At 38.4% G+C, this 24522-nt stretch overlaps 1 protein-coding gene across 2 annotated transcripts; it reads right to left on the reverse strand.

Annotated features, from left to right (window-relative positions):
* Positions 1 to 9406: 9406 nt before the first annotated feature.
* LOC121975451 (ent-kaur-16-ene synthase, chloroplastic-like) lies at positions 9407 to 15092 on the reverse strand. Of its 2 annotated transcripts, XM_042527112.1 has the most exons (14): positions 14705 to 15092; positions 14348 to 14385; positions 13976 to 14261; positions 13726 to 13906; positions 12377 to 12591; positions 12165 to 12285; positions 11993 to 12090; positions 11702 to 11919; positions 11454 to 11566; positions 11265 to 11363; positions 10961 to 11176; positions 10724 to 10865; positions 10378 to 10623; positions 9407 to 9925 (listed from the first exon to the last, which is right to left on the reverse strand). In XM_042527112.1, the coding sequence occupies exons 1-14, from the start codon at positions 14736 to 14738 to the stop codon at positions 9602 to 9604; spliced, it is 2331 nt and encodes a 776-aa protein (XP_042383046.1). In that variant the 5' UTR covers positions 14739 to 15092; the 3' UTR covers positions 9407 to 9601. The 2 variants fall into 2 exon arrangements, with proteins under 2 accessions (XP_042383046.1, XP_042383047.1); XM_042527113.1 differs by lacking the exons at positions 13976 to 14261; positions 14348 to 14385.
* Positions 15093 to 24522: the final 9430 nt, after the last annotated feature.

Raw genomic sequence — 24522 nt, forward strand, 5'->3', positions numbered from 1 at the left:
GGGTGACGTTTGACGAAGCCAAAGTATGCAACTCCTTATGTGGGGAACCATGGTGACTTTAGGTCCAAGGACTAATAGTCATACTAATAGCCACATGAGAAAGTATATGACACTCATATAACGATCCATGATACTTTCTCATGGCGGGTCATTCAGTATACATTCTCCAATGCATACACATGTGTCAACTTGATATCTCTATATCCATGACTTGTGAGATCAAGTCATCGAGTTGACCTACATGCTACTCTCATCGCATTAACATTGCCCCTGAATGTTAATATTTGACTAGGAATGATTAAGAGTAGTGTTCTCTATATCATCTCACTATCGATTCAACCAATCGATTGATATAGATAAGAACCCTCTACTCAAGGACGATATTATACTTAGTTATTTGGCACCAATACAAGTAAGTATAATAACTATAATGAAATGCCTTTATAAATATATAGGAATATGATACATCGAGTCCATATAACAATCATCATATGATTGGCTCTAAGGCTCTAACTAACAGAAATGCCCAAAGATGTTTGGATAGCCCACAGAGAATTCACCACTCCTTGCGAGGAGACATATACCCTATGACCACTTGTTAGGATTATTACTAAAAAATTTTGGCCAGAGCATCACATGTTAAGAGTACGAGACTCTTGTACACATGTATAAGTAATTTGAATTCATAAAACGAGGAAGTATTATTTGAGCTAGGTGTGACGTAGTCAGTCTAGTGCGGGCAAACACATAACCATGTCCTGAACCAAATGGGTATAAGATAAGTGAAAAGAACAAGACATGACTCACTGCAGCTGCTGAAAGGTTTAGAATTAGTTCTAAGATCAACTATGATTTTTCGACTAATTGGGGATTATGATGTACTATTAGGTGTCACTCATGATCGTTCTATAATAAAGTAGTTAATTATAGACGGTCAAGATAAATTGGGAACCTATTAGGTCACACGCACTAACGAGTCTCTAAAAGATGTAAAATAAGTTAAAGAATAGAATTCTTAAATCAAGAGATAAATGTTTGGTTGGACCATACATAAGATAAATATGAAAATATTTGTCATGATAGAAGTACAGATGAGCTATATCTCTTATGGTAGAGTTGAACCATATTTAGTTTAATCATGAAGTAGTTATGAACCAACTTGATTTAATTGTGAACCAAACCAAGGGGTTAATGAGCTAATTTTTTATTAAGGGATAATGGGTTAGATTTGGTCTAATCCAACTAATTAAAGAGGATTATATATAGATGTAATTAGGAGAGAATTAGATATAAATTTTATTATTTGGTTGATTGACTTTATAAATCCATTCCTCCTTCCCCTCTCCTCTCTCTCCCTCTTATTGTTGTAACCACCACAAAGGAGAAAAACTCTCTCGTGCATGCTTCTCTTCTTCTTAATCTTGATCCCTCTTCTTCCCTCGTGGCCAGTAACTTCAAAAGGAGAGGCTTGTACTCAAGGAGTTGTCTTGAGGAGCTCGGCGTGGATATTATTGGGGATCGTTGGTGGCCGGCTATCGAAGGGTTAACCAGCACTGCACAAATTAAAACAAAATACTCAAATTTTTAAAAGAACACTTGCATATAATTAAATGAAGAAAGAAACTACAAGAAGAGGCTCACGGATTTGACTTGGTTACAATCGGGGAGGTTGTTAATCCAAGGAATGAATCGCACACTAAAGATCTCCTTCAGACGGAGAAGCTTCTTACAACAATGATGTACAAAACAAAAAAAGCTAAACTAGACAAGGGAAGCGCACAAGTGTAGAATAGGCAATTGCTTGTTGTATTAAAAAGCTTCTGAACCAAGGCTGTATTTATAGCCTTGGTCGGGGTGCCTGGAGGGTTCCAGGCGCCTAGAAGGGGGATAAAGTTTTATCCCCTTCACAATGGATCGCGGTCAAATGCGATCCATTCAAAATCAGGTTCCGAGCACCCGGAATCGCTCCAAGCGCCCGGACCACTAAAGTCAATTTAGTTGACTTTTGGTCTGGGCCCTCTGCTCCGGTACTGCTTGCCTCGGTCTGGATCTTCTGCTCTGGCTCCGCTCGCTTGGGTGATTTCAACCAATCGAAATAAGGCTCACCCGAACCCAATTTCATCCTTCTCGAGCAACCTTCCGCTCCGGTTTCTCATCCCTCGGAAATGTCGTGCGCTTCCTTCTCGTCCATCCGCGTACTCTTCTGCAGCACTTCATCCCTTAGACGTACCGAGCCCGTCGGCTCTCTCCCGTGCCGTCCTTCTCACTAGATGCATCTTTTGCTCGACTTCTTGTGCTCTTAAGCTCCTACACACTTAGACACAAGGTTAAAACACCACAGGACATAACCTAACTTGGTTGATCACATCAAAATAACCTTGGGATTCCAATAATCTCCCCCTTTCTTATATGAGCAACCCAAGTTAAGATAGGGTAAAAAGACATAAAATTATTACAATAAATTATGCAATAAAGTGCAAAAAAAAAAAATGAATCCACCTCCCCTAGACTTAATCTTTTTCTTCTCCCCCTTTGATCACATAAAAATGGGGTTCTAAGAAAAATCTAAGGGTACTAAAAAAAACCTTGAAAAAAATTTGAAAATTATTTTGTTATCACCAAAAATTTGCAATAATTAAACAAAAATTAAGTAAGAGAAATTTTCTAACAAAAAATTTCTAAGTTAGACAACTTTGCAAGAAAAATTTGAGAAACTTTTCTAAGTAGAAAAAAAATTCAAGCAACAAAATATTTTTGACTAACTATTAAAAAATAATTTTGCTAAGTTTTTGCAAAAAAAAAAATCTAAGTTAGAAAAAAAAATTTCTAAAGCATTAACTAATCCTAATTTAATATTTTATCAGTTAGTCAATTAAACATTTTATTTCAATATTTTGACTTCCAGGCTGTGGCGAGGCACTAGGCCTTTTTGGTTATTAAATCATCAATCATTTCTAGGCAAAACCTCATAAAGAAATTAAACATTTAAAGAACTCTCTTAAAGCCCTAAATTTAAATTAAGGTTCAAGTTAAACACAACTTCAGGACCCAATATAGGTTCCAGCTAACTGGATTAATTAGGTATTTCTTAGGGACATATTTCTTTGAAATATTTCTAATTTGTCCCTTATGGTATCTAAGGTACCAATTTAATCCATAAAATTTTCTAATATGTTGATTATTTGATGCATGATTTTTCAAAATATCTACTTGCATTTTTAAATTATCATTTTCTAATTTTAATTTATCATTTTCTACTTCTAATCTTTTAAAATCTTCTGATAGACAAGATTTATCTAAAGTTAATTTCATCTTTTTATTTTATTTTTCTAGCATGCAATAATCTTTAGTTAATAATTTAACAAATTTAAACATTTGGTCGGGTGGTAGAGACCGTACATGACTTACCTTGTTGATCTCTGATCCTCTCCCTGTAGAGCTACTTTCCTCCGATGACTCTCCCCCTTCATCGATGCTCTCATCTAGGATGAGCTTTCTGTGTCCTCGGGAAGGAATTCGGCTATAAGGGTTGTCCCGGTAATTTCTTCAATCTCGGATTCTTCTTACGATGACTTGGTGTCCATCGAGGAGTCGGATTCGGCTTCAATCGGTTCTTAGTGGAGCTTCAAGAACTTTTCCCAGAGTTCTTTTGTACTTTGGTACTTGTCGATTTTGTCAAGATCCTTCACCGATAGTACACTTATGAGATGATACTTAGCCTTACCGTTTGACATGAAATTGTCGCACTGCTTTTTGGTTCAGAGACGTTTTTCAATTTCATCTCCGTTCGCATTCTTTGGTGCTTCATAATCATATTTCATTATTAGTAAAATATTGAAATCTGTTTTAAGAAATACCTTTATTCGTCTCTTCCAAAATGCAAGCTTCCCCTCGAACGTTGGTGGATAGATGTTAGCTCTGGCCATCTCGTTGCTTCAGTCGGCAGTTAGTCTTTCTGAGGCGTCCTCGCTCTGATACCACTTGTTGGGGACCATTGGTGGTCGGCTATCAAAGGGTTGACCAGCATTGCACAAATTAAAACAAAATACCCTTCTCGAACTTTTAAAAGAACACTTGCATATAATTAAATAAAGAAAGAAACTACAAGAAGAGGCTCATGGATTTGACTTGGTTACAACCGGGAAGGTTGTTAATCTAAGGAATGAATCACACACTAAAGATCTCCTTCAGGTGGAGAAGCCTCTTACAACAATGACGTATAAAAAATGAGAAGCTAAACTAGACAAGGGAAGCGCACAAGTATAGAATATGCAAGTGCTTGTTGTATTAAAAAGCTTCTGGACCAAGGCTGTATTTATAGCCTTGGTCGGGACGCCTGGAGGGTTCCAAACGCCTGGAAGGGGGATAAAGTTTTATTTCCTTTGCAACGGATCTGGTCAAACGCGATCCAATCAAAATCGGATTTTGGACGCCTGGAATCGCTTCGGATGCCCGGACCACTAAAGTCAACTTAGTTAACTTCTGGTCCGGGCCCTCTTCTCTGGTGCTGCTCGCCTCGGTCCGGGTCTTCCACTCCGGCTTCGCTCACTTGGGTGATTTCAGCCAACCGAAATAAGGCTCACCCGAACCTAATTTCGACCTTCTCGAACAACCTTCCGCTTCGACTTCTCGTCCCTCGGAAATGCCGCGCGCTTCCTTCTCGTCCGCTGGTGTACTCTTCCACAGCACCTTGTCCCTTGGATGCACCGAGCCCGTCGGCTCTCTCCCGTGCCGTCCTTCTCGCTATCTGTGTCTTTTGCTCGACTTCTTGTGCTCCTAAGCTCCTGAACACTTAGACGCAAGGTTAAAACACCACAGGACCTAACCTAACTTGGTTGATCATATCAAAACAAACTTGAGATTCTAACAGATACAAATAGAGGTGAGATTCGACAATGTCGCTACAGTTGATGCTCTTCTCGTTACAGGTCATCCGTAAGATATACCTAGCATAAATTTACTTCTCATAAAATTTTAATTATGCAATTATATTTGACATGTTGTATCCTTGTATGCATGTAGTGTGTGATGTAATAATTAAAAATTATTATTATTTTATTTTCTATTGTGTATGTTTATGAAAAGTGTTCTAGCACGCACCTGCATCGGGCATATCCCAACACTAAACAAACCTAGTTGGGAACTAGGTTAAGTCCAAGGTAGATTAGCTGGGAGCTAAACACTTGGCACAAGTGAAGCCTAGTGGGACTAGGTAAATCTAGTTGGGAACTAGGATAAGTCCAAAGTGGGTTAGCTAGGAGCTAAACACTTGGCACAAGTGAAATTCCAGTTGGACTAGGCAAACTTAGTTGGGAACTAGGTTAAGTCCAAGGTAGGTTAACTGAGAGCTAAGCACTTGGCACAAGTAAAGTCCTAGTGGGACTAGGCAAATCTAGTTAGGAACTAGGTTATGTCCAAGGTTGATTAGCTGGGAGCTAATCACTTGGTACGAGAAAAGTCCTAGTTGGGAACTAAGAAGAGGAAAGTTCAAGTTGGTCAAAAGTTAGCCAGAAACTTGGTAAAAAAAAGTCTTAGCAAGTCAAGGTTAACCGAATACTAGGCAACGGGAAATCCCAACGAGCCATGAATGACTTTAAGGTTGGGCTAAGCTCAAGTTTAGAGTTTAGGCATTGGTAATCGATTGGATAATCGATTAGCCTAAGTTCAATCAATTAGTGGATTGATTGGGAGTACTTTCACTAAAGCATAGTGAGACTCTGGAATCGATTGATGAATCAATTAGGGCAGATGTTAATTGATCAGTGAATCGATTGAGTATGTTCTTCGGGAAACGCTATGGGGCAGAATCGATTGGGTAATCGATCAGGGCTAAAGACAATCAATGAGTTGATCGATTGATTTAGCCTTTCTTCACAAAAGAAAAGGGTGTTGGATCAATTAGGTAATCGATTAAGATCATTTCCAATCAATCAGGTGGGAGAAACTCACGAGCAAATAAAAGCTTCCAAAATCAATTGGATAATCAATTGAGAAATCTTCTTCGCGAGAACAGAAATCTCTCAGAATGATTGGGAGGTTTCTCATGAAAACAGAAGCTTAGTGAATCTATCAGGTAATTGATTTAGCCGAAAGTGAATCGATCAAGTGGTCAATTAGGAGAAGCAAAAAAAAGTCGTTGCGAGATTTGGACGGCTAAATTTGATCTGATTTAACGTCGTAATTGATTAGGGGTAAGGTCAATCGATTTGGAACCCTAAATTAGTGCAATAAAGGGATTTCGTGAAGATTTAAACAGACACTTCTTCTCTGTCAGTTTTCGCAGTTCTTGAGATTTAAGAAGAGAAGTGTTGCTCCACTTTCCAAACATCATGAGGTAGTCCAGAGCAACAAGAGATCAAGAGCAAGCTTCTTCATTGTTATATTTATTTTCTTGTTCTTGTATATTTTATTGTATTCTCTCGTTGTATTTCTCGTATTACGATTGTACGAGTCTTTTCCGTCTCTTGGAAGTAGGTTTTCATAGTACATCTGTGAATGAGGAGAGCGGACCTTGGATTAGTCATCTCAAAAGGATGGATACCAAGTAAAATGAAGATGTTAACAATTGCTTGAAGTTTCCGCTGCCCCTCAAAATGTCCTATCATCTACCTAGCCCACCACCTCTGCTCCAATTTCCATCCCATCCACCATTTTCTATCATGAAAAAGAATGGATTGAAAAAAAGAGGAACAAAAGAAATGAAATAGAAGGGAACAAAGATCAATTGGGAATATAATCCATCGTAACAAGCACATGCAATTATATATAAAAAGTATATGTAAAACTCATAATAGTGAGGCATGTACAAAGTTCAAAAGATTAGAATACCTTGATTGTTTCGGTAGTCACCATGTCCACCTTGATTATTGCTGAGACTGTTGTACCCCCATTGCTGTACCCGCCTCGATTCCTGAGGTTTCCATAATACCCACCCTGATTGTTGTTATATCCACCTCTTGTCCAGCCCCCTCCTCTTCCACTGCCCTTACCATGTCTCCGTCCATATGAATCTTTTACAAGTAAAATTAATTACATATATATCGAATCCATAGTTATAACTAGATCTTCATTGTTTACCAATGCTTCGTTTTTCCAAACTCAGTACCTTGATTAAGCTGGCCTAATGTTTGTCGATGTTGTTGTTGCTGTTGTAATTGTTGGAACTTCTGTTGACGCTTTGGCTGCTCAACTTGAGCTGGCGCTTGATAACTAAGATGGCAATTATTAAATGCTAGTGCCCTGTGGTCTTCTATTTAGGCTCTCCGGTAGACAAAGTTACAGAGATCACTGACACAAGACGTTTTGTCTCCAACCTGTAACAATACTACGTAAGGATATATTACCACCGGACCTACTGTTCTTCAATAGGCTCCCAAACATCAGTGATTCTGACAGAACTTATTGAGATATCTTGATGTAAATGAGGTTCCATTTCTGTGCTAAATATATTAATAAGGAAAATTTAAATTAAGAAATCTATTACCAAAAAGACAAATAAGTAAAATTTCAACCTTGATAATCTCAGTAGCAGCTACAGCTTGGCTGATTGCCTGTCCCATAGCCTTCAACACAATCACCCTCAAACTTCTTTCCTGAATGGAAACTCACATTAATTACTAACAAAAAATAAAAGATATCCAGGTTTGAGATGGATGAAAAAACAAAAATAAATAGAGAATTTCCTACAATACCTAGCAAAAATAAGCATCATTAGCTGGCAAAGTCTCAATATCACACTTTAGAAAGTATTTTACAGCACCACAGTTTAATATTGATAGAAACACCATGACTTTTAAACTTAGCAAGTCTGAAGAGAGAGCATTTGAAAAAAAAAAAAAAAAAATTGGATAATCTCAATTAATCTTATTCATTATCGTTGGGTGATCGGTTCAATTCCATAAAAAAATTTTATCGATTATCAGGATATATCGGAAAACATATGTAACGGTCAGCCCAAAAATCCAACATCTTTTAATTACACACCCTCCCTCATTTAAAAAAAAAATTCCTACAAATACGTCATAGTTGGGGATCGAACCGTGAGTATTTAGGTGACAACTTGGATGTCCTCCCACGGCATCATAACCCCGGAGATAAAAAAATGATAATCTCAGTTAACCTCATTGACTATCCATGGGGTGACCAACCCAACGTCATAGAAGTTCAGCATCCTTTGATTATGCCTCCCATTTGGAGAAAAAATTTCTACAAATACGTCATAATTGAGAATTGAACTATGTATATCTGGATGACAACTTAGATATCCTACCGTAATACCATAACTCCGGGGCCAATAAGAGAGAGCATTTGAGTATAGAATGTATTAGGCTATTAAAATCAAATGAGATGGTGTATATGAAAATAACTCCAGTTTGATGAACACGAGATAAGAATGGTAAACATTTCCTCATTTTGGAGAACAGTGTAGACTGAAAGCTACCTGGCAAGTGGCTACAGTCTGCTTCACGATCTTAAAAAGAATCCTACTGTAAAGGCAAAAGGATTAAACGAAGTAAAATTCTTCAATGTTGAAGCAACATTAAAAATCAATATGTTTTAAAAATTACTACTGGTAGTTGGCAACTTTTAAGATCTATACTGTTTTAAGAATTTCTACTTTTCTTCATTTCACAGATAAAAATCTACAAGTCAGAGGCTGAAAGAATTTCCTCAAATAATTTGCAGAGGGATTATGATAGCTATAGCAGTCAGGTAAAACCAAATTAATATGTGGATTCATATTTCAGCTTAAACGTAATTGTTATAATAAGTAATGAGCAAATTAACACATGGACAGGCACAGAAGACAGGTACACAATTGCATGGTCGTCACTGTTGATGTATTGGTACTTCATCCCCAAAAGTACCGGGTTATTCTTGCTAGTTTCTCAATGAAGAAAGATCAAATGCAAAATGTTAGCATTTCGTTTACTCATCTAAGAGAATATTAAGATCCCAATTTCACTTTTGGTTTTCAGAAAATAAGTTTGCAAAGTTCAAACTATGACGAATACGGAAAAGTCCAAACTCATCCTGAACAAGCCCCAGATTCCCACGAACTGTGCCCTTCATTTCTATTATATTAAGAGGATCTCAAAACAAATCGTCAAGATTTCTGATACAACTCCAAGATTAGGAAATGACATACAAGAATGACACATACAAATGCATCCGACCAAAGAAGGGAAATATCGAAAAGATCATCGAAACCCCACAAAAGCGAACCGCAAGGGAGAAGCAGAAGCGGATACCAGGAGGAGGCTGGTGGTGTAGTTGGCATAATCACTCCCGCGCTGAATCAGAGACTGATCGAAGTGGGAGGGTCTCGGGGCCGACGGGGGCGTGTATATATACACGTGGTCTTATCAACATATTTTTAAAATGTGAGACTTTGACAACAACCACAACAACAAAAATCAAAGTAGATTTTGGATGAAACATCAGTTCGATAAATAATAAGAGTAGATTGCTTGGAATAATAACATCGGATGATTAAGTTCTGGAAGATGAACCAACAAAACAAACAAACAAACGAACCAATGCCGCATCTCTCGATTCAATCTCGTTGATACAATGCCATTGAGACAGAGAGGTTGTCCTTTTACCGCTCCGCGCCACTGTTAAGCTTGGGTTTTATGGGTTCATGGATGACTGCGTTGACTGCACTCACCATCTCTTTCGGTGATGTAAACCCGTCGGTGTTCATGTAGAAGAGGTGCAGTATTTTGCACATCTTCCAGAACAGATCCTTGCAGGGTCTGGGGACAACGCTCCCATCTTGTTGCAGCACCATTCTCAAGAGCTCGGTCCTGGCAGAGTCTATTTCCTGTTGCATTTCCTGCTTCACATCTTCTTCAGATATTGAACAATGACTGTGGAGAATGCGTAGCGATACACCATTCAGCTTCCCTTCTTTACCTTCTCTCTGCGGGAAACAAATTTTCTCATACAAGTAAAAGAAAAATGAATGATAAGAACTAGAAACAGGATAGCGAAGTATAGCAAGTTTGCATCAATCCAACCTTACACCAAATCATCTTGAAATCTTTTTAAACCAGGTCTAGATGCATTTGCCTTTTATTTTGAAAAAAAATGTTGGTTGATATCAAGTCGATAAAGCCAGGTGCAGATGGCACACGAGGATGTTATCCTTTACGGATCCAACTAGACTATCAAGCAAATAATCTAGAGTTCTATGTTTGCGTGTTCACGAGGCAGATATGGAGTGTAAATGGTATGCTGTGTATATAGTCTAATTTCAAAACACCAATAGAATTAGAACACAAAATCCACTGCAATGTGAGATGTAGTTTATAAGGTTTTATGCAATTCACAGACAGCATCTAGTGATTTTTGAGGATAATATGTTTTCCTTACTTGAAAACCTTGCATGTCATTGAGGAGACGCCCACATGTGCTTACTAGCTCGAACAAATTCTCATACTCTATATGCCTAACAGTACTTTCTGGAAGTTCCGGTCCAACAAAATAGAGTGCTGGGAGAATAATTGGCCCTAGAGCAAAGGACACAAACCCATTCTTCATGTACTCATCCAAAAAAGGAACTTCCTTGGTTAGCAGCCAGTCAGCTTCTTGCATCATGGACTTCATCAATCTAAGCCACTAATGATGTGATCATTCGTCACAATCTTGATTGTGCTAAAAAAATAAAAGAAGGAAGTGGAAAAAAAAAGAAAAAAAAAATAAAGTTTTCAGATCTTACTATCTCAACTAAATGGTGGGTGACAGTTCGCTTCTGCAATGCTGATGCCTTGGTCCCAAGTTCATTGATAGCATTGAACAAAGCAGAAAAAATGATCTTAACTTGTTCAGAATGTGTCTCCTTTTCCCAATTTGCATCCCACCTATTAATTATTATCAATAGCAAAAGGAAATTTAGCTTGTGAACCATTTAGAGAACAATATAATACAAGATCAAATAACAGGAAACAGCACAAACTTCTCAACCAACGAAATAAGATCGTGAAGCTCCTCTCTAGATCCTCCAATGTCGAAGAAGTCATCAACCACAGTTGTGAGGATACTGTTTTTAGCCCAAGATATGCGGGCATCACTCATTTGAGGAGAGAAAAGTGTTGCAGCAGCAGAAAAATAGCAATAAGTATGTTTTTGCCGAGCAAATTCCAGTTGATCTAGTTTGTTATCTTTCACCCAACTGTTAAATTCAAGAAATCTGATCATTGAATGAAAAAAAAGGTGGATTAAACTATCTAGCCATATACACAATAGAACAGTGAAAATACTTGTCAAGCATTTGGAGTTCTTCTTGATATGTACGCTGAGAAGTTCGAAAGCAATCCAATGCCAATCTCACTAGATCGTTATCCTTTATGCTATAACACCTATTTATAGGTTCAACAAAAACAGTAGCATAATGCAGAAAGCTGAAGTAATCATTTTTGCCTTTACCACACATCATATTCAAATCTTACTCATAGGAAGTTTTGAGTACTTGTAAATTGTCAAGAGTGAAGTTTTCAATGGTATTTTTATGCTCTAAACGTTCCAAACTGGACCAAATCGGAAACTTTAGATCATAATCCACCTGAAACAGAAAAGACTAGATTCAGAAAATAAATTCCAAATCTATGAATGTTCATACACTCCCCCCCCCTGAATAATTAGCTTCAAGCTTTGCAAGTATCAACTTTGTAACAACAGAAGGTGATCAACGATTTACCTCTTGTAAACCAATCTGGTGTCCCAGATTTTGGTTGGTGATTAATGCTTCTTTAAGAAACATTCTTGACCAAGAGGCTAATTTATCTAAACCTTGCTCATAGGGATATATTTTGATTTGTGATGCCTTGTACAATTCTAATACAGTGTTCACGTCCTTCAGATGTCCTTGCAATGTATTGCTAAAATAGTGTACATCACCAAGCCGACTTAAGCAATCTACACACAAACTATCATCATTGTCACCAATAAGTGTCATACATTTGATTCATTATAGACATATAATAGTCACCCGAAGATACATCGTATCCATTCAATCGAAGGAGGCGAAAAGCCATGGCACATGTGGCTATATCTGAATGGATTTCTTCCTCTTCAAGTAACCAGCTTCTGCATATGTTAAAAGAAAGCTTTGTTTAAACAGAATCACAATCAATTGCGAGAATTAATATTTAGCAGTGCACCTATATGTTTTATCCAAAATACTTTTTATCTCATGTCTGAAGTGGTCAGCGATTCCCAACTTTTCAATAATGTCAATCAGATGAAGATGTGTATGCACATCAGCAGGATATAATGTAGGAACTGTGAAGAAGCAACAAGAAGAATTAAATTAATAAATGTAATATTAGTAAACTCACCTTCCATCTTTCATAAGATATGGGAATTCAATCACCTGAACTGTCAAACTTCAAAAGAAGAGAATGTAAGTACTCATATGCCTTAGAATCATTACAATGCATCATTGCAGCAGCAGTTGTGGCAGGTGAGTTAAACAATGATCCATTTTTCCTCTGATATTTCATAGTTTCCTTCCAGTCATGTAAATTCCCTAATCCTTCAGCAACATATGCTAAATAGGTTTCTCTCGCGTTGCAACTTCCTTGTTCTCTTACATGTTACAAATAAGTTTGTTTCAGCAATCTCAAAGAAAAAGGAAAAAAGAGTTACAAATGGTGAGTGCAGCATAATTGTACATTCAGTTGTATTCAAATTTTTTTATAAATATTAGTGCAACAAAAGAGCAACAATATTCTATATATAGTTGTGAAGAAAGAAAAGCATAATAGCATGAATAATTAAAAGAAAACCCAGATCATGAAGTATCACAATCTTGCTTGCCATTTGTTCGCCATAAGTAAATAAACATAGCTTTTAGATGTTTATCGAGGAGCTGAGTTAAACAATTATTTTTCAATAGGAAGTTACTATATCCTCTCAAATTAGGAATCATGAAGATAGCCCTTCATTTTATATATGGCACAACATATCCAGACTTGCTCAAACCCATAGTCTTGGTTTGAGATAGACATTAAGAAATGAAGAAGCACGTTTAGTTCTTAAGCAAGAAGACCAGGGTACAAAAACAATGGTTAGGATGTTATATTATGATCACAGGATCCTTTGACCTCAACCAAGAAGTATAATGTTAGTTGGGTAATTTCACAGTGAATATGTTCTTGATCCTGTGAAATTACCCAACTAACATTATACTTCTTGGTTCATGTCAAGTTGTTGCGTAAAGGTAAAGTTGTTACCGTGTGACCTAGAGGTCATGGGTTCGAATCTCAAAAATAGCCTATTACAAAATAGGGTAAGAATAGACCTCGGGACTCTTCATCGGCAGGAGCCTAAATGCATTGGGCTGCCCTTTATATGTCCTTGATGCAAACCAAATGGAGCAAGTAAATCATCAAATTCAAAGATGCACAAGGCAAAGTTCTACATTTGAACGGGCAAAATGAAGGTATATTGAGATGACAAAGGAATAATCTACATAATCAGCAACAAGGAAAAAAACATGTATATAACATTCTTAGCATGCTCACATAACATCTGGTATTCTAATTATTTTCTAGCTACTGTCATATGTGATGCAATTGATGCAACCCGTGAAAAAATGAGCAGTTCATGCATTTCACTTCCGAATGAACCATCATGCACAACAGTTGTATAAAGAAATTACATACAGAGAATAGGAATAGTTATTGTTCTAAATTACAACTTGGTAAAAACAATTCCAACCTGTGTAGTTCTGCATTTCGCCAGCGAAGCATGTTATCTATCTCATGATGTTCTATAGGAACATCTAAACCAATGTTGATGGCATATTCAAGCATGCCTGGAAATATAATATCAAAGCCAATAGGTGACTGCAAGCGCTTGTCCAAAATGGATGAAAAATTACTCCCAATAAAGTTGAGACCTGCAATATCAGCATGACTAATCATTTAACACAGGCTCAAATCCTATAACACTGTTTATTATCACATACCCTTAATGACTTGTTCCTGACCAACTTTCCAGCGTTCTAGGGCAATTATACAAGCTAATGTCGAAGAAAGGTAGTCTTTAATAAGAAAGGGTTTGAAATTATCAAGTCCCCATGATCCATCAGAATGTTGATGCTTTATTATCCAATCAAGGCATTGTGGAAAGCATGGATGGTTAGAAGAAGTTGGAGAAGGAACCATAGCTACCCATGCAGTATCATAAGATGAAGCTGAAAGTTGGATCTTCTGGAATTGCATACTGATTCTTGCAATTGATTCATCCAGGCACTACAATAAATTTGAAACTAATTTGATATATAACGCATCTTACCATCATAATTAGACGATTAATATGAATGAAACTGACACTTTACCATATATGTCTTGTTGTCACTTCTATGCGTCTTGTATCCTAGACCAATAAGTGAATGCACCAAATCAAAGAACAAAATAAAGATAGAAGGAATAGAAGAATTATGCGAGAGAATTTTGTTAGAACCTCCTCTTGTTGGGGTGAAAGGGATAAAAAAAACTAATCATTTAATTGATTTTCACTGATTTTCTATTTTTGATACATGAAAAGGACTAGAAGAAGAAGAAGAAGAAGAAGAAGAAGAGGCCTTTATGTTCTCCGAGGAACTTATTACATTTAGGAGCAAGAATGAAGAAGAAGAAGAAGAATATAAAAAACAGTTTGTAAGTAAGCCTTCTATACTGCTCATAGAACTTACTGCTTTTCGGAGCAACAGCTGTGACAGAATACATAATCTGCAAGATCTGCAACGAACTTATTGAAGAATCTGCAGCAGATTCGGTACAGCGAAACAGAAAGGAGATAGAGGAAAAGAAGGGAGGAGAGAGGAGAAGGAGTGAAGGATTGCAGAGGGAGGATCAGCTGGCGGGTTTCTACTGACGGGATTTAGCGGGCGGCGACGGTTGGGCAGCGGCCGGATGCCGGCGGAAGTGGCGACGGTTGGGTAGCGGGGGGCGCTGCGTGCTGCGGGAGAGGAATTTAGAAAACTCATATAGAGGGAGAGAAGGGAAGAAGGGGAGGAGGATTCGGAGTGGCAGCGGCGTCGGTAGGATGCAGTCGGGCCTGCTCGCTGCGGAGCGAATAGAAAGAGAGAGTACGGAGTTAAATAATAATTCCTAAAAAAATGTTTTAAGTTTTAATACGTAGATAGATACATTTTGTTTAGTCGTGATACACGTATTTTATAGGAGGGTTGCTTTTCCCCACCCCGCTGACACCCTCCCCTTACAGGGCTCATCATAAAATACAATGATATTTACACTTCTATCCTTTTCCTTATTCCTCATTCACGTTTTTTTTTTATTTTAATTTTTTTAAATTTTATTTTTTTAACTAATTTTATTTTTTATCAGTTTTATTTTTTTTAATAATTTTTTTATTATTTATTTTAATCTTTGTTTATTTTTTATCTTAGATTTTAAGAATTATTATTTGTAAAAATTTAAATAGTATAAAAATATGAATTAAAATAAAAATTATATATATATATATATTTATATATATATACACACGAAGTTGATATCCTGCGCGCCCGCACAGTGCGCGATTGTGCGCGCGCAGAATATCACTTGAATTTTGTTTTTTTTTTATTTTTTTTATTTTTGAATTAAAAATAATAATTAAAATATTGTTTAAAAATTTTATTGTTAGGGTTCAGGCTTTGGGTTATAGTATCAAAGTTATTTTTTTTAGATTTTACCTCTAGGGTTTAGGCTTTGGGTTATAGTATCAAAACTATTTAGGGTTCAGGCTTTGGGTTATAGTATCAAAGCTATTTTTTTTAGATTTTACCTTTAGGGTTCAAGCTTTCGGTTATAGTATCAAAACTATTTTTTTTTTAGATTTTACCTCTATGAATCAGGCTTTCCAATTAGGTTATAGTGTTTGATTTAAAAAATAAAATTAATTTAAATATTTATTGAGTATTGAAATATGTTGAGAGGATATATTAATATATTAAAAATTTATATAAGGAAATGTTAATTTTTTTAATTAAAAATATTAAAAAATATATAAAAAAAAACTTATTGAATTGATCTCTGCGCGACGCGCACAGTCCGCGACGGCGCGCATGAGATCAAATATATATATATATATATATATATATATATATATATATATATATAATTAATATATGTTGAGTGGCAGTGTTTTTCCCACCTCCACGTTTTATTTTGTTTTGTTTTATTTTATTGATTTTTGTTTTTTTAATCAGTTTTTTTATAATTTTAATTCTTTTTATTTTTTTATTATATATTTATAATCTTTTATTTATTTTTTAATCGTAGATTTTCGCACACATTCCCTTCCCAGTCCCATCATATTATTTATCTTTATATCATTTTAAATTTTTTTAAAGTATTGTCTCGACAAAAAAGTCATGTTTTTTTATATTTGTAATATGAGATTGGATCTTTTATCCTCAATTTTCTCTGTCCTCCTATCTTACTCATCGCCTCAAGCCCACTACCGACGGCCTCTGGTCGTTGCCCCGACCAGAACTATACCCTAGGGGAAGGTGAACCCGGGGGTCGCTATCAGGGCGATCGAGGTCGAAATTCGGTCGAATTTAAGCAGGGACTCAATCGTCGATGAAGGAAAGTTTACTCAAATCCGACCGAATTTCGGGGTTGATCGTGTCGATGGCAACCGCATTCACCTTCCCCCTAGGATATAATTTTAATCGGGCGACGATCGAAGGCCGACGGCGGTGCCGCCGACGATGGACTGGGGCAATGAGTGGGACACAGGGACAGGTGATATTAGGATAGAATATTCGATATCTTATAATCTTTATTTTTTTTTTAATAATAGATTTTAGGGGTTATTATTTATAAAAAATTTGAAAGTAAAATATGGATAAAAAAATAAAAAAATTTGATGAAAAAAATAATAAACAAAATTTATTTAAAAAAATAAAACTAAAGAAAATGAAATTAAGGAAGTAAACAAAATTGAAAAAAATAAAACTAAAGAAAGTAAATAAAATTGGGGAAAAAAATAAAATAACTTGTTATTTTAAAGGAAGGGGTAAAAAGGTCATTTAACAAGAGAGAGAGGGGGTGTGCGGTCAGAGGGGTGGGAAAAGCAATTTACACTTTATAGCTATCAAAAAAAAAAAATGCCCAGGAGCTACGTTTTTAGTTTTCTAGTCGATCGATTCTAAGTTGGAATGAACTAACTCATAAATTTTTTAAAATTGACAATTAGCTTACGAATATTAGTTGATGAATTATGAGTGCTTCATTCATCTCGGTGGCATATAGAAAATTTTCGTAAAATTAATTAATAATTTTAAAATTATGAGTGCTTCATTCATCTTGTTCGGTGTACACTCCTAGGCGACTCTCACATGTCCAAGCACCTCAATTTTCAAAAGTGAACCAGGGTGCCTGGGAGGAGCTCTGGTCGCCCGAGCATGTGAGAGTCGCATAAGAGTGTGCACTGAACGGGTGTACAAACTAACAAATCTATATATAGAGAGAGAGATTTGATATCCTGTACATCCTTACCATGCATACTCCTGGGCGTCTCTCACATGTCCGGACGCCTGAATGCCCCATCCGAATGCCCTGATTTACTTTTGAGAATTTGGTCGTCCGGGAGGGCATCCAGGCACCCCGAATATATGAGGTTCATCTAGGAGTGATCGAACGGATGTTTATGACGCATGAATAAAAGTATCTATATAAGTTAATCGTTTTAAAGGTACTATACTATCAGTCCTTCAAAAGTAAACAGGATGTAATAAGAGATTTTGATACACATTTTGATAAAATCTAGCACTTAACTCCTTTACAATTAGAGGACAAGAAAGTTCGTGTGTATCCTTAAATATAATATCAAGTTCAAACTTAGAGAGAAAACTATTGAAGACTGAAAAATTTAGAAAACTGAAAGATGCATTGGAAGAGATAGAGCAACAGTTGGATTCTCTATAAATTAGTGATGAAGAATAGATATGGTATTAGAAGTTGTAGTGTTTATAGGTATTTTGGCTTTAAATCTTCCACGATGTATTAACTCGTGAACAAATTAGTTAAGAAGAATAAACATTTATATTTGTTATGTTGTCATTGTTTCTATCCATTATTATAGTTTGCATGTTTGATACATTTTAATGTATGATGATTAAGTTTGATTTCACTTTCACGTTGTAGCAGCTACCCAGCAGTAGCTGCTACAATGTGTAGCAGCTAATCGAAACTAGTTGCTACAACATGAAATGTAAAATATCAGAAAAATGGCGAATAATGATAAGCGGAATTTTTTGGAATTTTTAGAAATTTTTCGGGAATTTTTCGGAGCTCGTATGAATGAGTTAACAGAGATAAAAACGGGGCCCCGGAGAGCCTGTTTAGGCTACCCCGTTTTTGCAAGGAAATGTTGATTTTCTTTATTTCCTTTTCTTTTCTTTTTATTTTCTATTTCTTCCCGTCGTCGTTTCCCTCTTCCCCGCGCCCTCTCTTCTTCTCCCCATCGCGGCCGGTTTGCCCTAACCGCCGCAGCGGTTCTTCTCCTCCCTTTCTATTTCTCTTCTTCCTGCCCAAAGCCCCTCTCTTCTGAGCCGCGCCAACGCCTATCCACCTCTGCCGGCCACCGGTCCGACCTAGCGTCGGCCAAACTCCTCTGTCGTCGTCCACGCCGTGGAGATCCCCAAATCGCGTCGAGCAACCGACGTCGACTTCACTATCGGCGTCGCCCGATCGCTGACCGCCCCGTTTCCCCTCTCTTCTTCGGCCATCTCCGCACGATCGCACCTCGATAGAGCACCCCCCCTTCACTGATCTCTCCATCAACTTGATTCCCGCCGGCACCGTGTGTTCACCGCGCCGTGCCCTATATCCCGATTCGTGGTCGCCACCGCACAGAGCAGCGCCGACCATCACTGGGGACTGCTTGCTTCCATGCCCTAGCGTAGGCGCAGATCTAGCCACTAGAAGGTATAGTGTGTCACTTTGTCTTTGTTTATCTTCCAACCTAACCGCCGGTCACTATGTTGATTCAACGAGCATGCTGGTTTCAGATTTAGGTCTACAGGGACTATCTTCTTTGTTTCCCCGGTGTCCCTTTGAGCCGTGCCCTAACACTGCCTTGCTGCCCTCTTCTGCGCCTGGTACTGTGCTGCCGAGCCAACAAGGTGAGTGGGTCGTATTTGGAACATTTGGTTGCATGCTTGATTCCTTCTGATCTGGTCCGTAGGTGTAGGGTTTCGGTGGATCAGTGATTACGAGGGTAATATTGTGCTGTGGGTTTTCGTGGATCAGGCAGTCATTGATTTCAGCAAATTCCAGCAGCTTCTTGTTCTTGAACAAGGCTGTGATTTGAGGTAAGGCATAAGGATTTGTTGTGTGTCATGAATTGGAGCTAAATTGGGTAAGATGCTATGGTTGATTATCCTTATTGCAAGTCCTAATTCGAATAGATTAGGTTTATGTTATTGTTGATTAGGGTTTTACCCTAATTTAGTATACGAGATTTTATTTAGCTATTTATAGGAATGTAGATAAATAAAATATATATTTATTGGTGACACAGGACTTTGACGCGAGACGAGTATCTCGGTGTCGGATTTGGATCATTTTATTGGAGGCGGGTGCTTTGACTTTATGTCTATTGATATGCATAATAATGTTTTTAACATATAGCAATGATTATGTTTCTCATTTGTTTCGGTTGATCACTACCTGACATGTTACATGCTTGCTTGTTTATTTATTTTGCACATCATGCTAGTGTATACCTGATTATGTCTATTTATAGAGGTAGTGACACAACCATATTATTTATCATGTTCAGGACCTAGGGTTTCGATACCTTATCTGGTTTGTGTATTTTGATTTGATTCACTTCCCGATGGTACACATTTTACATGTATATGGATTATTGTTATGCTGCTCAGAATTTTGTCATGCTTAGTATCATGCACCATTCGCATGATTGCATGCTGTGTGATAGTCTGCTCCATTATTGTTGAGCACATCGCCAGTTTCATCACTGTCGATGCTCCGTTGGTCCACTAATGGGTAGCGTGACGCAGCATGGTAGCACGTCAGTTTTGCTCTGTTCGGTGCTCCGTTGGTCCGCTCATGGGTAGTGTGACGCAGCGTGGTAGCACGTCAGGGATCCCTCCCCGTCATGGTGTACCGGGAGATGAGAGCATTGCGCTCCTCCATTTATGATTTGGGGTAGGAGTATGTGTGTACTCCGACAGCATCCCGTCCACTCGGTCACTCATCAGGGGTAGTGATGTCAGAGTGCACGGTTGTCACAGCCCTACCCACTCGGTCTCACCATTGTGTGTGACACGGTTGACTGGCGTCAAGGGTGACCATGACATTTGCATCATATGCATGATGCATTTATTGCTTGTGTTTGCTGCATTTACTTGCTGCATTTATATGGATGCATATGATTGACATGCATACAGGATTATGACACTCTCGGTCTGACGACCCTGTTAACCTTATACCTTGGTCCTGGTTAGTACAGTTTTCTCCTGTATTCCTCAGTTGCATTTATCTTTCTTGTGTCAGAAGACTGTACACATGATTAGTGTTAGTTGTTATATTCTTTATTATGCATATCAGTTGTTACCCGCTGAGTGTTGGACTCACACCCTCCTCCGTTGTTATTTTCAGGTTGATGTTGTCCAGAGAGTTCCAGTCGCTAGTCCCCTGCAGTCCAAGAGGATGTTTATTTGTTTTTTGGTGTCTTTTACTAGACTATGTTAAGACTTGTTTTATTTTGATACACTTGGATCTTATATGGACATTGTCGATGAGTTTTTATTTGGATTTATTTTACTACATGCCTGCCTGGACGGCAGAAGAGGTAAGTCGATCTTATCGTCGGATTTGAGCTTTATGAGTGTAGTGGAGTAGGAATATGTTTTGAGCTTTATGAGTGTAGTTGAGTAGGGTTGTTTTGAGTCATATTATCACTATTACAGTTTGTTAAATTATTAACTGCGTGGGTGATTGTTTATTATTGTTCCGACCATGTTGGTCGAGGTATATGTGGCCCAGAGGGCGATGTAGAAAGTTTCAGATTGTCCGCCGTACAGGGGAGATGCTGCCGAAATTTCTTCGGACAGAGACTCCTCTGGGGCGTGACAATTTAGTGGTATCAGAGCAGATATACGATACTTGCTATGTATTCTGGATTTTCGAGATTTATCTGATACCAATTTTTTTGGTATCAGAGCACAGTTATACGATCCTTTGTTTTCGTATTTTGAATATTTGGGATAACCTGATACCAATTTAGTGGCATCACTTGCTGCATTGTTGTTAAACTTTCTTCATTAATAGTATTGAATTATTGGAGAGGCATGCAGACATAATCATTGATAGTATAGAATTGGATATGTTGTGGTTCAATTTATTGCATCAGTAAAATTACCTTAAATACTTTCTTTCAACTGAATGAAATTGGTATGTGTAATAAGCATACTATTGCCTTATCTTTTCTATTTGATAAGGATTAAGGTTTTGCAATATGAACTAATTTGTTTGAGTTGGAGGGAAGCCAGAGATATACCTATTGGATCTAGGTAATTTTGTTTTATGGAGATTGTTGCGGCAAATGGGAATGATGTCGATGGTAGTGATTGATTGGTCTTACTATCTGTTTATAGCAGTATAAATTTTTCTGGAGTCCTTATTGTTAGGTATGTCCTAGTCGCTAGATAGGACCTCAAGTAGTTTGAAGACAACTATTTAAGTTGCCCATTTATCACCCAATTACGAACATAAATATGTGCTCTTCTTTTAGATTGGGCTATCAATAAGATGATTTACCTTTGTTCCAGAAGATTCTTAACTCCCTTGAATTGTCAACTAGTGACATGCCTTATCCTAGTGATTTTTAGTGCCTCACTGCATTATCTCATGCAGCCACATAAATAACTTATGTAGAGACTAGTTGCAACATTGCAAGCACACCAACGGATCCTTTGGAACCATCATAATATGGGGTAAGTGAGCCTATACATTGTGTTATCTAGAGAATTAGAAGTGAAGCGAGAGGTGCCAATTGGCCTTGTCAACTCCCTGATGTGAGACAACTGGCCACATTCCTTTCTGTTAGCCTCATGGGTATCCCCAAGCTCCTTCCTGTCGAGTTTTCAAACTTCGTGCATTCATTGTGTTTGTGAGCTTCTAAATACCACTGCAAGACCTTGAACTGTTGTATATAATCACTCATTTTAAGTTCAAATTTCAAGTTAGTAGAATCCTGTGAAAGAGATTTATCCATGAATTTCAATCAATGAGTCTATTGATAAGTTAGCGCTCGTAGTATACTTAACTTAAAGATGAGGTTCATATACATCACTCACTTTAGTACGCTTACAACCTATACTAGAATTTCTAGGTGTAAGGATCTGACAGTATGGCTAAAAGGATATCTTATTAATAATGTAGGTTATTTGGACGATATTTTGGTATTATGGTACTACTTCAGGCATCTGTAGACAAGATAGGGGAAATACTCACATCTATGGTTCTATGCACAAGGATGTTCCAATATATAGGCTAACCGATGATGACTTCCAAGGAGGGCGGAGATTTCCATCCTCACAACACCAGCAGAGAACAGCTTCCCCCTGCAGCAGCTGCATTTGGCTTGCTCAGACAGGAGTACCCCAGTACTCCCATAGTACCCCAGAGCTTCGTTCTAGGACCTCATTATCTGACTCAGGGGCAGTATCAGCTGCAGCCCCAGCCATAGACTCAGTATCAGACGCAGTCTCAGCCATCGGTACAGTACCAGTCGCCGCCCTCTCAGATTTCTCTGGCACAATATCCAGTACCGCCTCAATGGCAGGCTCCTGCCCAGACGCAGCAGTCGCAGGCAGCGTTACCACCTCATCCTTTGCCAGAGACTGGGCGTATTCATGTGGTCACCAGAGAGGATGCGCAGCGAGCCGACGGATCCGTTTTCCGCGGTACGATTTCTATTTATGCATTATCTGCTGATATGCTGATAAATACTGGTAGCTCTCATTCATTTATATCACATACTTTTATGCGGGAGATTGGTAGATCACCCACTTTCAGACCCCAGCGACTGACCGTCTCTCTACCGTCCGGTGATACCTTGGACGTCACTAGGAGGTTAGAGTTGACCATTAGATTTTGGCAACATGATACTTACGGTAGATCTGTTAGTATTGGAAATGGTCGACTTTGATATTATTCTTGGCATAGATTGTTTGTCCGCATATCATGCCACTGTTGATTGCTAGACGAGGGTGGTCACATTCCGACCATTATGAGTTTTTGGTAATGTCATTTAGGCTTACCAATGCTCTAGCGGTATTTATGGATTGTTGTGGTGGAGCATTGCTCCCACATGTTATGGATGGTTGTGGTGGAGCGTTGCTCCCACATATTGAGGATTTTTTTTGTGGTAGAGCGTTGCTCCCACATATGTTGTATTTCCTGTGATGGAGCGTTGCTCTCACACTGGAGGATTTATTCTTTGGTGATTTATATTGTTGGTGATTAGATTTCAGATTTATTGTCGGGGATCTTATGGTTAGGAATGTTTTTAGTACGGACATTGTGAGTTCTTGATTTTACCATTAGAGCTTGCAGAGCCTTAGATGTTTTCAGGGACTTGATGATTTTGGTATTCGTAGGATGTTTGGATCGGTTTCCATTGTCTTTTTTGACGATGTTGTGATCTATTTTTGATCCGAGCTTGATACTCCCACCTTTTCACTTAAGGTATGTAAGTTATGGTTCCGTTCAGCATTTATACTGTTTAGCTTTTGCTAGTACTTGCTGATGATAGATAACGAAATTTGGGGGACCAAATTTTTATTAGTGGGGGAGAATGTAAAATAACAGAAAAAATGGCGAATAATGATAAGGGAAATTTTTCGGAATTTTTGGAAATTTTTTAGAAATTTTTCGGAGCTCGTATGGACGAGTTAACGGGGATAAAAATGGGGCCCGGGAGAGCCTGTTTAGGCTACCCCGTTTTTACGAGGAAATGTTGATTTTCTTTATTTCCTTTTCTTTTCTTTTTATTTTCTATTTCTTCCCGTCGTTGTTTCCCTCTTCCCCGCGCCCTCTCTTCTTCCCCATCGCGGCCGGTTTGCCCTAACCGCCGCAGCGGTTCTTCTCCTCCCTTTCTATTTCTCTTCTTCCTGCCCAAAGCCCCTCTCTTCCGAGCCGCGCCGACGCCGATCCACCTCCGCCGGCCACCGGTCCGACCTAGCATCGGCCAAACTCCTCTGCCGTCGTCCGCGCCGTGGAGATCCCCAAATCGCGTCGAGCAACCGACGCCGACTTCACTGCCGGCGTTGCCCGATCGCTGACCGCCCCGTTTCCCCTCTCTTCTTCGGCCATCTCTGCATGATCGCACCTCGACAGAGCACCCCCCCTTCACTGATCTCTCCATCAACTTGATTCCCACCGGCACCGTGTGTTCACCGCGTCGTGCCCTAGATCCCGATTCGTGGTCGCCAACGCACAGAGCAGTGTCGACCATCACTGGAGACTG

The sequence above is a fragment of the Zingiber officinale genome, chromosome 4B (genome assembly GCF_018446385.1).
Source record: "Zingiber officinale cultivar Zhangliang chromosome 4B, Zo_v1.1, whole genome shotgun sequence".
Lineage (NCBI taxonomy): Eukaryota > Viridiplantae > Streptophyta > Magnoliopsida > Zingiberales > Zingiberaceae > Zingiber > Zingiber officinale.

Coding starts and splice junctions, on each gene's coding strand:
- LOC121975451 (XM_042527112.1), bottom strand. CDS start 14,738: ATGTATTCTGTCACAGCTGTTGCTCCGAAAAGCA. Junction 13,907..13,975: donor TCAGGAACAAGTCATTAAGG/GTATGTGATAAT, acceptor CTGATATTGCAG/GTCTCAACTTTATTGGGAGT. Junction 9,926..10,377: donor ATGACATGCAAGGTTTTCAA/GTAAGGAAAACA, acceptor TGTTTCCCGCAG/AGAGAAGGTAAAGAAGGGAA.